The sequence below is a fragment of the Anomaloglossus baeobatrachus genome, chromosome 3, assembly GCF_048569485.1.
Source record: "Anomaloglossus baeobatrachus isolate aAnoBae1 chromosome 3, aAnoBae1.hap1, whole genome shotgun sequence".
Classification (NCBI taxonomy): domain Eukaryota; kingdom Metazoa; phylum Chordata; class Amphibia; order Anura; family Aromobatidae; genus Anomaloglossus; species Anomaloglossus baeobatrachus.
In genome coordinates this window covers 22,323,706-22,341,153 of record NC_134355.1, presented here as the reverse complement: position 1 = coordinate 22,341,153, position 17,448 = coordinate 22,323,706, and the positions used below count along the sequence as shown (strand labels likewise).

At 43.8% G+C, this 17,448-nt stretch overlaps 1 protein-coding gene across 2 annotated transcripts in view; it reads left to right on the top strand.

Moving 5' to 3' along the window:
* LOC142295926 (calpain-2 catalytic subunit-like) overlaps window positions 1-7,562 on the top strand; it is a 139,969-nt gene extending 132,407 nt beyond the window's left edge. Inside the window, exons 14-16 of one of the 2 annotated variants that reach the window (XM_075339051.1) lie at window positions 1-89; window positions 3,250-3,305; window positions 7,427-7,562. The exon at window positions 1-89 is cut by the window's left edge and continues 114 nt beyond it. In XM_075339051.1, coding sequence (XP_075195166.1) covers window positions 1-89; window positions 3,250-3,274 — 114 coding nt within the window. In that variant the 3' untranslated portion in view covers window positions 3,275-3,305; window positions 7,427-7,562. The remainder of the gene's footprint in view (window positions 90-3,249; window positions 3,306-7,426) is intronic. The other variant, XM_075339052.1, reaches the window with a different exon arrangement.
* The last annotated feature ends 9,886 nt before the right edge of the window (window positions 7,563-17,448 follow it).

Genomic DNA, 17,448 nt, shown 5'->3' with positions numbered 1-17,448 from the left:
CGGTACGGCATCTTACCCTATACCACGGAGAAGGAGCACGAATCTGCATTCCTCTTTCAAGTTTTCCTGAAGAGTGAAGGCTGCGCTGAGTAAGTAATTCTACGCTTGTTCAGCCCTAGGTCTTGGGGTCATTACTATTTTCAGTGAATTGTCCCCAAATCTCCTGCTGTTGGTTCAGAAGGCCAAACAGAAATATGTGGTGTACCAAGAACTGATTAGATTATCAATAAATAACACGTGTGTTATGCAGTCACTACTTACGGGTTGTACAAACAGAAGAGTAGTCAGGCAAGCCGGGGTTTGGTAACAGGACACGTATGGATACAGGGAGTACACAGAGACGTAGTCAGGTCACAATCCAAGGGTCAGAATTTAAGGGAGGCACATAATTAATTCACAGAGTAATCCAATCTAACAAGAGAGAAAAAAGCACGGCACAATCCATCCAATGTTCCAAAGTGCTTTATTTACTTTGTTTGGTGCAAGTAAATATTGCAGGGAAAGAGCCGGGTGCGGACCCCCAGTGTACGATGGCCATTTCACACCTCCTCCACCGCCGCCGTCCACTGGGGGCCCGCACCCGACTCTTTCCCTGCAATTTTTACTTGCATCAAATGAAGTAAATAAAGCACTTTGGAACATTGGATGGATTGTGCCGTGGCTTTTTCTCTCTAGTTGGATTGGATTTGGACTTCCTCCTACTCTAACCACGTGCACCCGTGACCATTTCCTTAAACGGATGACCTGGAGCTAACCTACCTCTTCCCGGTATAAAGGTATTGCACGGTTGCTTCAAAACCGCTTCTGCGTATCATTTGTAGATTCAGGGAGTAAAATGAGGTGTGGTCAGGTAACGGTCCGAGATCTAAAGCCAGGAGGTCACGACAGGTTAAGGCAGCGGGCAGAGAGGAGTCAAAGCAACAGTCCAGGGTCAAGAAACAATAGATCAGAACACTAACAGGAACACAGGCCAACAGCACAACAACTGAACCAAAATGTATGACTGGCAACATTCTGGGAGAGCATGCTCAATAATGAAGCAGAGCAATTATCAGGAAAATGGAACACCTGAGTAATCAGCACCTCCCAGAACCAGCATGGAAGCCTGCACTGTTAATCAACCTGCCAGCTCAGTAGCTCAGGAAAACACAGCAGAGGATCTCCTAGTGTGCAAGATGCTCTGCACAGAGGAATCGTGTCACTGCCAGCTCAGTAGCTCAGGAAAACACAGCAGAGCATCTCCTAATGTGCAAGATGCTCTGCACAGAGGAATCGTGTCACTGCCAGCTCAGTAGTCCGGAAAAGGGCAGCAGAGCATCTCCTAATATGCAAGATGCTCTGCACAGCGGAATTGTGTCACTGCCAGCTCAGTAGCCCAGGAAAGTGCAGCAGAGTATCTCCTAATGTGCAAGATACTCTGCACAGAGGAATCATGTCTCTGCCAGCTCAGTAGCTCAGGAAAAAGTGCAGCAGAGCATCTCCTAATGTGCAAGATGCTCTGCACAGAGGAATCGTGTCACTGCCAGCTCAGTAGCTCAGGAAAGTGCAGCAGAGTATCTCCTAATGTGCAAGATGCTCTGCACAGAGGAATCATGTCACTGCTAGCTCAGTAGCTTAGGAAAAAGTGCAGCAGAGCATCTCCTAATATGCAAGATGCTCTGCACAGAGGAATCATGTCACTGCCAGGTCAGTAGCTCAGGAAAACACAGCAGAGCATCTCCTAATGTGCAAGATGCTCTGCACAGAGGAATCGTGTCACTGCCAGCTCAGTAGCTCAGGAAAACACAGCAGAGCATCTCCTAATGTGCAAGATGCTCTGCACAGAGGAATCGTGTCACTGCCAGCTCAGTAGTCCAGAAAAGGGCAGCAGAGCATCTCCTAATGTGCAAGATGCTCTGCACAGAGGAATCATGTCTCTGCCAGCTCAGGAGCCCAGGAAAACACAGCAGAGTATCTCCTAATGTGCAAGATGCTCTGCACAGAGGAATCATGTCACTGCCAGCTCAGTAGCTCAGGAAAAAGTGCAGCAGAGCATCTCCTAATGTGCAAAATGCTCTGCACAGAGGAATCGTGTCACTGCCAGCTCAGTAGCTCAGGAAAGTGCAGCAGAGTATCTCCTAATGTGCAAGATGCTCTGCACAGAGGAATCATGTCACTGCTAGCTCAGTAGCTTAGGAAAAAGTGCAGCAGAGCATCTCCTAATATGCAAGATGCTCTGCACAGAGGAATCATGTCACTGCCAGGTCAGTAGCTCAGGAAAACACAGCAGAGCATCTCCTAATGTGCAAGATGCTCTGCACAGAGGAATCGTGTCACTGCCAGCTCAGTAGCTCAGGAAAACACAGCAGAGCATCTCCTAATGTGCAAGATGCTCTGCACAGAGGAATCGTGTCACTGCCAGCTCAGTAGTCCAGAAAAGGGCAGCAGAGCATCTCCTAATGTGCAAGATGCTCTGCACAGCGGAATTGTGTCACTGCCAGCTCAGTAGCCCAGGAAAACACAGCAGAGCATCTCCTAATGTGCAAGATGCTCTGCACAGAGGAATCATGTCACTGCCAGCTCAGGAGCCCAGGAAAACACAGCAGAGTATCTCCTAATGTGCAAGATGCTCTGCACAGAGGAATCATGTCACTGCCAGCTCAGTAGCTCAGGAAAAAGTGCGGCAGAGCATCTCCTAATGTGCAAGATGCTCTGCACAGAGGAATCATGTCACTGCCAGGTCAGTAGCTCAGGAAAGTGCAGCAGAGCATCTCCTAATGTGCAAGATGCTCTGCACAGAGGAATCATGTCACTGCCAGGTCAGTAGCTCATGAAAACACAGCAGAGCATCTCCTAATGTGCAAGATGCTCTGCACAGAGGAATCGTGTCACTGCCAGCTCAGTAGCTCAGGAAAGTGCAGCAGAGTATCTCCTAATGTGCAAGATGCTCTGCACAGAGGAATCATGTCACTGCCAGGTCAGTAGCTCAGGAAAACACAGCAGAGCATCTCCTAATGTGCAAGATGCTCTGCACAGCGGAATTGTGTCACTGCCAGCTCAGTAGCCCAGGAAAACACAGCAGAGTATCTCCTAATGTGCAAGATGCTCTGCACAGAGGAATCGTGACATTGTGAATACCAGTTAACGTCATCTAAATCCTTAAGAACAAGACTAGTTTTCAACCTTGTGAAAAATGACATCAACGTTAATGTAGCAGTGCAACTGTCTGTATGACAGTGACCCATGTAACTTTTTTTTTCACAATTTCAGAAGCTTTTCATTAACGCTTGGCTGATGATAACGTTATAAACATGAATGTTGAGAAGGTGAGTTTTCAAAAGGGAAGACAGAATGGCTATATCCATTGCATGTAATGAATCGGTAAAGGGCAAATAAAAGGGGAAATGAGCTGTATCTTTTGACTTTCTGCAAGTTGTTTGGTCACTGTTGGAGGGATCCTTAGGAAACTCTGCAGTGTACGATGCACTAAGGCCTCATTCACACACTGCAGATTTGGACAGTATTTTACATTGATATTTTGAAACCATAATCAGGAGCGAATGCAGAGAAGAGATATCTGATAAATCCTAACATCCTGAGCTTAGAATCCACTACTGGTGCTGGCTTACATAATACTAATCAAACCAAAGGGGAATTTTGATCAATACAGAAAAGTCTGGTCAAATTTAATGTATGAATGACTTGGAGTCAAAATGTAAAGCTCATCCAAGGATTTTCAGGTTTCCCATTAATAAAAAAAAAAATTTACATACTCTGTAAAGTTATGACTGTTTGTAAAGCACCTCATTACCTTATTTTTCTACCGGCTCTCCCACAATTAATTTGTAGAGATGTTTAGGTGCCAGGATATTGCTCCTTTAGAAGCTTTTATCAACTGCTGCTCAGTAAGGATCTATAAGGGAAATCATCTCTTAGTATGGGAGTTTGGGGAGCAAAGCGGATTAAACAGGGTAAGTTCAGTACACAGACGTTCTGAATAAAGTGTACAGAAACTGCTGAGCAGCAGTCAAAAGCAGCTTGTAAAAGGAGCCTGAGCTTGACTTTGAATCAACACTGCAGCATAGTGTTTAGGAAGGAAGGAAGCAAAATTAGGTCATGAACTATATGACAAAAATGTATGTCTTGGACAAAATAATTTATATATATACTGTATGTGTATATATATATATATATATATATATATATATATATATATATATATATATACACACAACACAAAAAAACAGATAAAGAAAGGAAAATTGGACATAATTTCACACACAACTCCAAAAATGGGTTGGACGAAATTGTCGGCACCCTCAACTTAATATTTGGTTGTACATCCTTTGGAATAAATAACTGCAATCTCCTTTGGAATAAATAACTGCAATCAATCGCTTCCTATAACCGTCCACAAGCTTCTTCCTCCTCTCACCTGGGATCTTGGACTCTTCTTTTAATCTGCTCCAGGTCTCTCATATTTGAAGGCGTTTTTTCCCAACAGCAATTTTCAGATCTCTCCACAGGTGTCAATGGGATTTAGCTCCAGACTCCTTGCTGCCACTTCCAGCGTTTTGTTTCCATTCATTTCTGGCGGCTTCTTGAAGTGTTTGGGGTCATTTTCCTGCTGGAAGACCCCTGACCTAGGACTATACCCAGCTTCCTGGCATTGGGCGCTACATTGGCTCCCAAAGTCCTTCGGTAATCTTCAGATTTCATTATGCCATGCATACAGCGAAGGCACCCAGGGCCAGAGGGAGCAAAACAACCCAAAAACATCTGACCTCCACCATGTGTGACTGTAGGTGCTGTGTTCTTTTTTTTTGTAGGCCTCATCCTTTTTTCAGTAAACCATAGAATGATGGCTTTACCAAAAATCCATAGCTTGGTCTCATCTGTCCACAAGATGCTTTCCCTGAAGGATATTTGCTTACTCATGTACATTTTGGCAAACTGCAGTCTAGCTTTTTTTGTCTCTGTATTGGCAGTGGGGTCCTCCTAGGTTTCTTTCCAGCATTTCATTTAATTCAGATGTGGATGGATAGTTTGTGCTCATACTGATGCACCCTGACCCTGCAGGCCGACTTGAATTTATTTGATCCTTGATTGACTGGCGCTGCTTATCCACCATCCGGACTATTCTGCATTACAACCCTTCATCGATTGTTCTCTGCCATCCACGCCAAGAGAGATTAGCTACAGTGCCGTGGTTTGAAAGCTTCACTATGTTGCGCACAGTGGACAAAAGAACATCAAGATCTCTGGAGATAGACTTATAACCTTGAGATTGTTGATATTTTTCAACAATTATGGTTCTCAAGTCCTCAGTCAGTTCTCTTCTCTTTCTGTTCTCCATGCTTAGTGTAGCACTCACATACAAACAATGAATGATTGAGTCAACTTCTCCCCTTTTTATCTGGTTTCAGATGATTTCCATATTGCCCACACCTGTTACTTGACACAGGTGAGTTTGAAAGAACATCACATGCTTGAAACAAAGATATTTACCCACAATTTTGGAAAGGTGTCAATAATTTTGGGCTGCCCATTTTGGGAGTTTTTTTTGTAAAATTATGTCCGATTTTGCTTTTTTTTCTACTTTTTTGGTGTTTTTTAAATACACACAATAGAGCTACATATGTGTATAACAAAACATGCAATTGCAATAATTTTCTGGGAGAAATACTTAATTTTCTGAAACAATTTCAATGGTGTGAACATTTTCGAGCATGAATGAATATACAGCTCTTGCAAAAATTAAGAGACCACTGCATAATTTTAAGTTTTTTTTTATTTTTCTCTTTATATTTTTAGTAAAATGTTATTTTATTCTATAAACTACTGACAACGTCTCCGAATTTCCAAGCAATACATTTGTATTTATTTTCTAAAAATAAGAAATGGTCAAAATAACAGAAAAATGCATTGCTTTCACACCTCAAATAATGGAAAGAAAACAAGTTTATAATTTAGAAACAACAATACTAATAATGTTTTACCTCAGGAAGAGTTCAGAAATCAATATTTTGTGGAATAACCATGATTTTTAATCCCAGCTCTCATGCGTCTTGGCTGCTTTCCACCAGTCTTTCACATGCCTTTTGGGTGATCTTTTTCCACTCCTGGTACAAAAATATAAGCAGTTATTCTTTGTTTGATGGTTTATGACTATACATCTTCCTCTTTATTACATTCCAGAGGTTTTCAATGGGGTTCAGGTCTGGAGATTGGGCTGGCCATGACAGTGGCAAATGGCAGCTGGGGTGAAGTGCACGGCAAGAACAGTTCATAATAGGCTCCAGGGCTCAAGTCATGTAAAGCTAGAAAAAAGCCTTTCATCAATGAGAATCAAAGGAGAGCCAGGCTGAAGTCTGCTAAAGACCATAAGGATTGGACCATAGAGGACTGGAGTAAGGTAATCTCTGATGAGTCTAATTTTCAGCTTTGCCCAACACCAGGTCGTCTAATGGTTAGACGGAGACCTGGAGAGGCGTACAAGCCACAGTGTATTGCACCCACTATGAAATTTGGTGGAGGATCGGTGATGATCCTGGGGATGCTTCAGCAAGGCTGGAATTGGGCAAATAAAACTTTGCAAAGGACGTATGAATCAAGCCACATACAAGGTTATCCTGGAAAAACAGTTGCTTCCTTCTGCTCAGGCAATGATCCCCAACTCTGAGGACTGGTTTTCTAGCAGAACAATGTGCCATGCCACACAGCTAGGTCAATCAATGTTTGGATGGAGGACCACCACATCAAAACCCTGTCATGGCCAGCCCAATCTCCAGACCTGAACCCCATTGAAAACCTCTGGAATGTAATCAAGAGGAAGATGGATAGTCACAAGCCATCAAACAAAGAAGAACTGCTTACATTTTTGCACCAGGAGTGGCATAAGGTCACCCAAAAGCAGTGAGACAGACTGGTGGAAAGCAGCCAAGACGCATATGATAAAAAAAATCATGGTTATTCCACAAAATATTGATTTCTGAACTCTTCCCGAGGGAAAACATTATTAGTGTTGTTGTTTCTAAATGATTATGAATGTGTTTCTTTGTACAAGACGTCATCTGATCACAGAAGCTCATGATCACTGGAACAGAACATCATTCAAAGCACAACCCATGATGCTCCATTCTAGTTACCTGACCGCTGCAGCCAATCAGAACCCTTGGCAGTCAGGTGATCAATGAACGGGATGCCATCACTTCCTGTTCCTGTTCTGCAGACCACTAGAGCTGCCAGCACTGAATCCATAGAGGTGAAAGAAGGTGATTCTGTCTCAGTTTACTACTTTAGAATTATTTCTTTTATTTCGAAAACAAAATGCAAAATAATTAGAAATTTAAATTTTAGCCTTCCCTTATTTCTAATAATCCATTAAAAATAATTCATTTATATTAATAATTTATTAATATATATAATCGCAATTTTTCTTTTACAGTGGCTGCAATTAATGAAGTAGAATTAATTTATAATCCTAATGGACAAAGTATTTATGGAGAATGGATGAACAAGGCTTGGGTCCCACCAGATCAGTGGGAATTGACTAGAATTTGCCAAAAGTGCAAGAAGAATATAATGTGTATTATTGTGTATTATTAAAGTACTTAATATGTAATATAATTATAAAATATGTATGATTTCTTAAGATTGCTAAAATAATCACGTCTTGGAAATTTCAGGTCAATTCCGTTATGGAATCTGCTTGTAGAAGTTGACTTATTCTGAGAACTTCCTAAATCTGGTCACAGAAATGTGAGTTTGGTCAGGAGTCTCATGGATGTCCAGGCTTTAGGCCACCACAAATGACATGTTAGACTATAGCTATTAGTCCCCTGGAAAGTCATCCAGACTGGACTCCAAGCACATACAGTTGAAACCAGCGGTTTCCATCCACTATCTAAAAAGACACATCTGCAGATGTGTCTTTATAGAGAGTGGAGGGAACAACCTGCAGATGTGTCTTTATAGAGAGCGGAGGGAAAACCTTCAGATGTGTCTTTATAGAGAGAGGAGGGAAAAAACCTGCAGATGTTTTAATAGAGAGCAGAGGGAAAAACCTGCAGATGTGTCTTTATAGAGAGCGGAGGGAAAAACCTGCAGATGTTTTCATAGAGAGCAGAGGGAAAACATGCAGATGTGTCTTCATAGAGAGCGGAGGGAACAACCTGCAGATGTGTTTTCATAGAGAGCAGAGGGAAAACATGCAGATGTGTCTTTATAGAGAGCGGAGGGAAAAACCTGCAGATGTGTCTTTATAGAGAGTGGAGGGAACAACCTGCAGATGTGTCTTTATAGAGAGTGGAGGGAAAACCTGCAGATGTGTCTTTATAGAGAGTGGAGGGAACAACCTGCAGATGTGTCTGTATAGAGATCAAAGGGAAAAACCTGCAGATGTGTCTTTATAGAGAGCAGAGGGAACAACCTGCAGCTGTATTTTCATAGAGAGCAGAAGGAAAACCTGCAGATGTGTCTTTATAGAGAGTAAAGGGAAAACCTGCAGATGTGTCTGTATAGAGAGTAAAGGGAAAAACCTGCAGATGTGTCTTTATAGACAGTGGAGGGAACAACCTGCAGATGTGTCTTTATAGAGAGTGGAGGGAACAACCTGCAGATGTGTCTTTATAGAGAGCGGAGGGAAAACCTTCAGATGTGTCTTTATAGAGAGGAGTGAAAAACCTGCAGATGTTTTCATAGAGAGCAGAGGGAAAAACCTGCAGATGTTTTCATACAGAGCAGAGGGAAAACATGCAGATGTGTCTTCATAGAGAGCGGAGGGAACAACCTGCAGATGTGTTTTCATAGAGAGCAGAGGGAAAACATGCAGATGTGTCTTTATAGAGAGCGGAGGGAACAACATGCAGATGTGTCTTTATAGAGAGCGGAGGGAACAACCTGCAGATGTGTCTTTATAGAGAGTGGAGGGAACAACCTGCAGATATGTCTTTATAGAGAGTGGAGGGAACAACCTGCAGATGTGTCTTTATAGAGAGCGGAGGGAACAACCTGCAGTTGTATTTTCATAGAGAGCAGAAGGAAAACCTGCAGATGCGTCTTTATAGAAAGTAAAGGGAAAACCTGCAGATGTGTCTGTATAGAGAGTAAAGGGAAAAACCTGCAGATGTGTCTTTATAGAGAGCGGAGGGAACAACCTGCAGTTGTATTTTCATAGAGAGCAGAGGGAAAACATGCAGATGTGTCTTTATAGAGAGGAGTGAAAAACCTGCAGATGTTTTCATAGAGAGCAGAGGGAAAAACCTGCAGATGTTTTCATACAGAGCAGAGGGAAAACATGCAGATGTGTCTTCATAGAGAGCGGAGGGAACAACCTGCAGATGTGTTTTCATAGAGAGCAGAGGGAAAACATGCAGATGTGTCTTTATAGAGAGCGGAGGGAACAACATGCAGATGTGTCTTTATAGCGAGCGGAGGGAACAACCTGCAGATGTGTCTTTATAGAGAGTGGAGGGAACAACCTGCAGATATGTCTTTATAGAGAGTGGAGGGAACAACCTGCAGATGTGTCTTTATAGAGAGCGGAGGGAACAACCTGCAGTTGTATTTTCATAGAGAGCAGAAGGAAAACCTGCAGATGCGTCTTTATAGAAAGTAAAGGGAAAACCTGCAGATGTGTCTGTATAGAGAGTAAAGGGAAAAACCTGCAGATGTGTCTTTATAGAGAGCGGAGGGAACAACCTGCAGTTGTATTTTCATAGAGAGCAGAGGGAAAACATGCAGATGTGTCTTTATAGAGAGCGGAGGGAAAAACCTGCAGATGTGTCTGTATAGAGAGCAAAGGGAAAAACCTGCAGATGTGTCTTTATAGAGAGCGGAAGGAAAAACCTGCAAGTTTTTCTCACTATCTGACATGAGATCAGAATAAAACTTTTCTGTTTTAGGTCAATTAGGAACCAAAATTATTTATATTTGTAAAATGCCAGAATAATGAGAGAAATATATACAGCTTAGTGTAAAGATAATGTCAGGATAAAACAATACTAGAAATTCTAACCATTCTTATTAACATTACAGAAGAGTGTAGTTCATAGATGGGGGGTCCATTTAAACAATATAATTATGACAACAAGTATAGTCATGGCTTAGATGAACAGAAGTATTGGAACCAGTGAAGACTTGCTGAATCCTTGGGAGGGTAGCAACAAAGTTCTTCTCTCCAAGAGGAAAAAAACGGAGAAGTATAATGACGGCCAGGGCCAGCTCCAGGGTACCCAAGGAAATGTGGCTGTGCAGTGGGTGAGCAGACCCCCTGCAAAAGGGAGCATAGTTAACCCGGAAATGTTATTAATAAAAATGTTTTATTTGTATGTGCATGTATGCTGAGTCAGGGTACTCCCTAGGTGCCAGTGTAGTGAGTGGTTCCCCTGGTAACAGTGACAGGGAAGGGGGAGGAGCTGGCAGCTTAGGAGGAAAAAGGAAGTGTGTAAGACAAGCAGTTGTCTCGGGGACAGGAGCAGAGCAGCAGAGCCGGGGCAGAGTGTGGAGCTGAGTGGGCAGAAAGCAAGAAAGAAAGAAGGGAGCTGGAAATCAGGGAAGCCGGTGAGAAAAGGAGCGAGCGGAACCTCATAGTGTGAAGCAGTCCGGTGTGGGTCCGGACTGTGGGTAGCCAGCAGTGGGAGCCGGGCGAAGTGGAGTAGTCAGGCACATCACCACTGGAGGGGACGCAAGGACAGGCTTCCCCCAGCTAAGAAAGCGTCTCAGCACCTTTATGGCTTTGTTCGGGACTTTGTGAGAAGTAGCATCCGGGGCAGCAGTGTGTGCACGTCGGGCAGAGTGTGTGAGCAGAACAGCAGGGGACACCGGAGAGAAGGAGGTGGACGTAACCTCAGAGCCTATTCTGCCGGTGTGGGTCCGGTGTATGCTTGGCTGAATAGTGGGTGCCCGAAGGAAGTAGAGTACGGAGGGCATATCCCCACCCGAGGTGACGTTTGGTCAGGGTGTCCCCAGCTCCACAGGAATTGTCATCTGCCAGATTTATTGCTGACCGGATTGCTTTGTCTGGACTTTTAACTGTGAAGAATAAAAGAATGTTTGTTCATCGCATTGTACCCTGCCTGAAGAGTGTTTGTGCGCCGGACAACATCTGCACCACGACCACACTCTGCCCCACCAAGTTAGCTCCTGTCCCCATAGTGACGGTGGAACCAGGGGTAAGCCTGATACCGAGGGCCACGACTACAAGGCCGGAGGCACCCCTGGCACCCCGTTACAGCTGTAACAAACAGAATCTTAGCTAAACACAGTATCATATACGGAGAGGTCCTCAGAGGCGTGAAAGGCAAATCCAGGTCCTGGATAGTAGATGGGAACTGTTTGAACACATCATACTCCAAACACCAGAGGCCAAATTCACTGGTGAGATATTCGTGAAGTATAGAGGCCTTTCCAAACTGACTACTTGTAGGTCATAGGTGGTTTTTAAGCCATTAAAAGGTAGGAACATGTGATAGGGCTTTAACCGATGATTGGAGAGAGAAGAGGTAGCTGACCAAACATGGAGAATGGTTGGACTCTGCAGAACTCATGGCTTTAGATTGATGTCTAGCGAAACATGCATGGGGGAGAGGAATTTGGTGGTGTGGTATTAACAGACTGGTCAATTAGCCATCATTTAGAATGACATTGAGAGAACTGTGTGCACCACAGCCACAAGGTAGCAGGGGAATACCCAGAAATATAAGGTTGGAGACCCATCTTGCCGTTTTGATATTTAAAAACATTTCAGGTAGACAGCAGGACAGTGGCATCAATCCCATAGTGTTATGATCCGGAACCATGGAAGATGACAATAGATCATTGGCAAAAAGGTGACAAGAGCATTGGCAACTAATCTGGCCGCCATCCCCTTACTAACAATCAACATTAGAAGTAGCTGAGGGGTGAACTAACATCCTATGCACCGCGAACCCAGACGGAGAACTAGCTATCCTACAGGAAGGAAGGATAAATAACTCTCTGTCTCAGAAATAGACTGCAAAAGGTATAGCAAGCCCCCCCCCCACATTCAAAGACTATGGTGATATAGGAAAATACAATACACAGAAGGATGATAGGATTAGCAAAGGTGAGGCCCCACTGACTAAATAGGAAAGGATAGAAAAGGGGCTGATGGTGGCCAGAGAAAAACCCTACAAAAACCCAAATGCCTGATAGTACAAAAAGGTCCTCAGATCGCACGATCTGCACTCCATCCTATATCAGGCGCTCTTGTGAAACCAATGAACAGAAAACAGGAACAATTACAAATTCAACAAGCAAAAAACACATGGACTTATAGGAGCAAAACTCCAAACATAGCTGCAGGGAGCTTCCCAGCTAAGCAACAGAGAGGGAAGATTCCTGCATGCAAAGACACTGACAATAACCACAATAATTGACAACCCAGATAAGCACAAAAGAACAAAAACAACATAAGGAAGAACCAAGCACTTATCTGGGGTAGATGTGTTCAGAAGCAAGATGAAAAGGCTGGTAAGCTACAGGACAATGATAACTGGCTCAGACTGCCAGCAGACTAAGGTTTAAATAGGCAGAGAGTTAGCAATGGAAACGCCCATTGCTCCAAAACACCTGGTCTCTGCCCAAACCATTCTTGGCTACAAGAGGGAGCCTCACAGCAGCAAAAGCATAACTGACATTCACAACACCATAGTGTCTGTACCGAAGTGAGGTATGCTCCATGCAATACACAGGATGTGGCCTGGCATTTCACTTTAAAAATCAAGAGGTACATGAGTGACAGGATTAGGCCTGTTGCTCCCACACCACTGCCAGTACAGACAAGACACAGGTTGGAGACCCATCTTGAAGTCTTGAGATTTTAAAACATTTCAGGCAGGCAGCAGGACAGCCATATTGCTGATAAGCTGCTGTATCATGTGTGACACCCTGGCAAAACCAGGTAGTCACAAAAAGAGTTAATCCTCCTTGGCACCAACACAGTCCCCACACAGATATAAGCCCTACTCACCCCCTCCCCAGGAAAATGGGAGAGAGCAAGAGGAACTTAGGAAGTGCAGAGAGGAGTTAAGTTTCAGTTTGAGCTGTAGTCAGTGGAGAGCTGACAGGAGAGAGTTGGAGCTCCCTGGAGAGGTTGGTAGTCGGGGTTGGAGCCCTGGACTACTAGACTAGGTGGCAGTGAGGGCCACAGGCACGGAGATCCGGTCGTGGGGAACCTGAGGCCGACCGGGGCAGGGTTGTAGCCCACCGTTGCTGAGAGAGGGGACCCGATCCGGAAGCCGTTCAAGCGGACTAATTCAGACAAGAAAGAGACAGACAGTGTGGAAGAAAGGGCCCTTGGCTGTATATCTGGGTGTAGGACCCGAGCACACCCCTCCAAAAGGCTCCCGGCATTCGGCTTTGGTTTACAAAAGGACTCTGTGTTTACTGACCATCCACATGAGTACAGCCTCATCCAGCACTACGACAACCGAACTGTGAGTTTCCTGCTCCCTGCAATACCTCTCATATTACCCTGGGCCCCGGGACTACACCTCCCCTACCCGTGGAGGGGATCCCACCTTGCTGCCCCGCTCCATCAGCCCCGGGCGCCCCATCACCAGGCAGAGGCAGTGTCACCATCCCTCACCGCAAACCACGGGTGGCGTCACTGACAAAGACTAAATCTCCTGTAAATAACCCCTTTTCACTCGTGGGCGACAGATGGCTGCTCGAGCCTCGGATCCGGCTGCCACTCGAGCCCCAGACACGATCCCGGACCCCAGCGTCATTCGAGCAACTCCCGGTTGTGATCTGTCCCCCGCTCGCAACACATGCAAAGGTCCATTTAACATGGGAAAAAAAGAGTCTGTTGCAGATTCCATTGTGTCTACTGTGGATGAGTTTGATGATTTCTCTGAGGAGGATCTGATGACATTACACTTTGGGGATATTCTAGTACTCATTTTTTGTTTACAGACTTACCTAAAGAGGAATGACGATGATTGTGCATAGAGGGGTGATAACGCAACTGATGGAAAGATCCAGGGAAGATGGGTGGTCAGGAGGACATCATAGTATGCACTGGCCAGGAGTATGGGGAATGGAGGGAGGTCAGAGCTCAGTCACTATACAAACACCTAAAGTCCCAATGGATAAGAGTTATAGGACTGTAAAGATGGGTAGTGAATCTATGAAAAATTGGAGGTAAGTCTTTGTAACAGGTAAGAAGGCAAGAGCTTCACAATGCTGATTGCCATTAAGGCAATCCTAAAAATTTGTGCTATGCCATTCTCATAGATCTGTACAGTGGATAAACCAAGCTGTGCTTATAGTGTCTGTGCAGAAGGTGGCAGTATTGCATCAATGGTGCATCATGAGCTCTATCAGCAGTGTCATTACAGGACATTGACATAGCAGGTGCATAGGGATGAGCAGATCCGTGGAAATTCGGATTCACATGGTTTGGCTGGACTTTAGTCAAAAGTTCGGTTTGGGACCCAAACTTGACCACGAACCCCATAAAAGACTTCTGTGCTTTAAAATGGCTGTAAAATGGTCATAGTAAGGGCTATGGGGCTGCAAAAGGAAGCAAAATGGGAGCATATGTCCTGCAAACAAATGTGGCTAGGGAATAAATAAAAAAATGACATGGATTCCCTCCTATTTTTTTATAACCAGTGCAGGTAAAGCAGACAACTGTGGGCTACAACCCACAGCTATAATCTTTACCTTGGCTGGTTATACAAAATATAAATAATTTAAAAAAATGACATGTGCTCTTCCCTATTATTGACAACCTGCCAAAAGAAGACAACTGGGGGCTGGTAATATCAGGCTGGGAAGTCCCATGGTTATTTGGCCCCTACCCAGACAAAAAACAGCAGCCCATAGCCGGCAAAGGAGTGGCGCATCTATTAGATGGTGGCAAACTGGGTAATACTTTTGGGGTTGATGTCAGCTGCAAATTGACAGCTGACATAAAGTCCAGGAGTTAGTAATAAATGGCCATTAGAGAGCACCATTACTACCCTGGTAAGTATAGAGTTAAAAAAAAACAACAAAACAGTAACAGGGGAAAAAACAAAATAATTTTTGAATATAGTCTCCCCCACACTCCCTCGTTCACCAATCTATTGAATAAAAATAGTCCTCAAAGTCCCGATTTTTATCTTATTGGTGAACACACATTCCCCCACTAACTTCAAGGATTTTTTTTTAATTAATAAATTGGTGAATGAGGGAGTGAGAGGGAATCTTATTATTATGAAATAAACTATTTTTTCCTGTGTGTGTTTTTTTTTACTCTATACTTACCGGGTTAGTAATGGGGGATGTCTGATAAAAACCTCTCCATTACTAAACCCTGGGTTTGATGCCAGCTGTCAGTTCACAGCTGACATCAACCCCATAAGTATTACCCTGATTACCACCACACAAGGGCAATTGGGAAGAGCCAGGCAAAGTGCCAGAATTGGTTCATCTAATGGATACACCCCTTCCGGGGCTGCTTTGGGCTGTTTTCTTAGGCTTCGAAGGACCAAATCACCATGCACCCTCCCAGCCTGATAATTCCAGCCCTCAGCTGTCTGCTTTACCTGCGTTGGTTATCAAAAATCGTCGGGAGGCAACATTTTTTTTTATTGTTCACAACAGCAACAGGCAACTTCAACATGCAATAAAGCTTGTTGATTGGCTATGCTATAAATTGTATACCAAAATCAATTGCTAAAAGTAGATATTGTATTCAACCAAATATTTTTCACTACTTTTTATATAAAAACCATGTACTTTATTATAACAAATGCACATACATACATAAATTATTTAAAATCACGGAGGAAAAGAAAGGGAGGATAATTTACCCTATTCTTTTCCTACCTCAAGACGGGGGTCGGCGTCCTAATTGAAAAGACGCCCCCGTTCCACGACGACTGACCCTGAGTGTACCCTCCCTAATGGTTTTCGGGTGTAGCCCCCTTAAGAATGAAATACCCCAACAATAGTAACACCACAGTGAGGAAGAGGTGCTCAGTCAATAATGGCTAATTTGTCTGTATCACCAGTATGACCTGTGGGGATTAGGGCCTTAGGGTCAGAAGCTGTCAGTGAGTCTGTGTGCTCAGTATTAGATATAGAGAATTAGATATTAATTAGTAATTAGCTATTTAAGTAATGCCCGACTGAAAATTCTAGCCGTATCAGAGACAGATGAATCAATGAAAATAAGTAACCTCAATTAATTGATAATAATAAATAATATCCTGCCTCAAATTCATCCATCCACTACGATTCTCTGTTCATGAGATTCCTTCTGTGGTCGCCGTCCCTGATCGTTTTGTTAACCCTCTCCGCTCCTATGACTCTTCAGATGTCGGTGCTGCCATTATGTTTATCTGTGAAGGGTTTGGAAGCTGCTGAACTTTTAAACCTTAATATATTCGCTGCATCTGAGATAAGTATGTTGTATTTTTAGACCTTCTATAGTACAACCGATATATTAGATATTACAACCTGTGCATGTAATTAGGTAAACCACATAAGTGATAATGCAAATAATAAAGCTGTTTATGTTATCGGTCTAATTGGTGACTGTGGTGACAAAAATATTGCTTTTTTCCCACATTTTTGAAATAGGTACAGTTTAAATTACCTCATTTACAGTATAAAAAAGGAACAACAGTACGAAACTGTGAAATTTTCTGATTTAGTTAAATTGATAAATAAAGTATGCGGCTGGACCGTACTCACCTGGCCATCCACGTTTACTGCTGTCTCCTCCTCCTCCTGGGGCCTGTGCACGCCGCATAGGTCCCTGGGGAATGCGCTTAGGATGCGTGCGCGCTCAGCACCCACCCCCCCCTATTTATGTGCTGACGCACCATTTCCTGGAAAAGCCACTATGGCACTATGTATTTAAGCCACCCTCCCACTAGGGGAGGTGCCTGCGCAAAGTCTCTAGTTAATTAGACTTTCAGTTTACTAGCCATATGTCGGGTCCCATTATTCCTGTGTCTGTCACCTGTGCTATTGCCTGCCTTCCCATACCTATCTACCCTCCCATGCCCGCCATACCTGTCTGTACCTGCCTTCCTGTCTGCCTCAGCCATCCCGCCTGTACCTGCCTTCACCCAACTCCTGAGTCCATTTCTTCTCCTAAAGTTCAACTGTCACAGTCCTGGTCACTGTCCTGGGAGTGGTACCTGGTGTCAGCCTCACGGCGGCCGCTTACTTAAGCTCTTCCCACTAAAGTGTTAAGGTCCACACCTGCTCACCGCTTCACCAACACTGGCATTACACACGTCTACTTGTAAAAGTAATTTACATTTCACCTCAAATGAAAAAGTGGTACCAGATTGAAGTTCCCGATAAACTGTGGCATCTAAGAGTCCGCCATTAATGTCTCTAGCTACATAGCAACAAAATCTCAAATATTGGTGTGATGCTGTGATATGATGGGTTGTGTATCGATTTGTGTATGTTCATATTTTAGGAGTGTTGACTTGT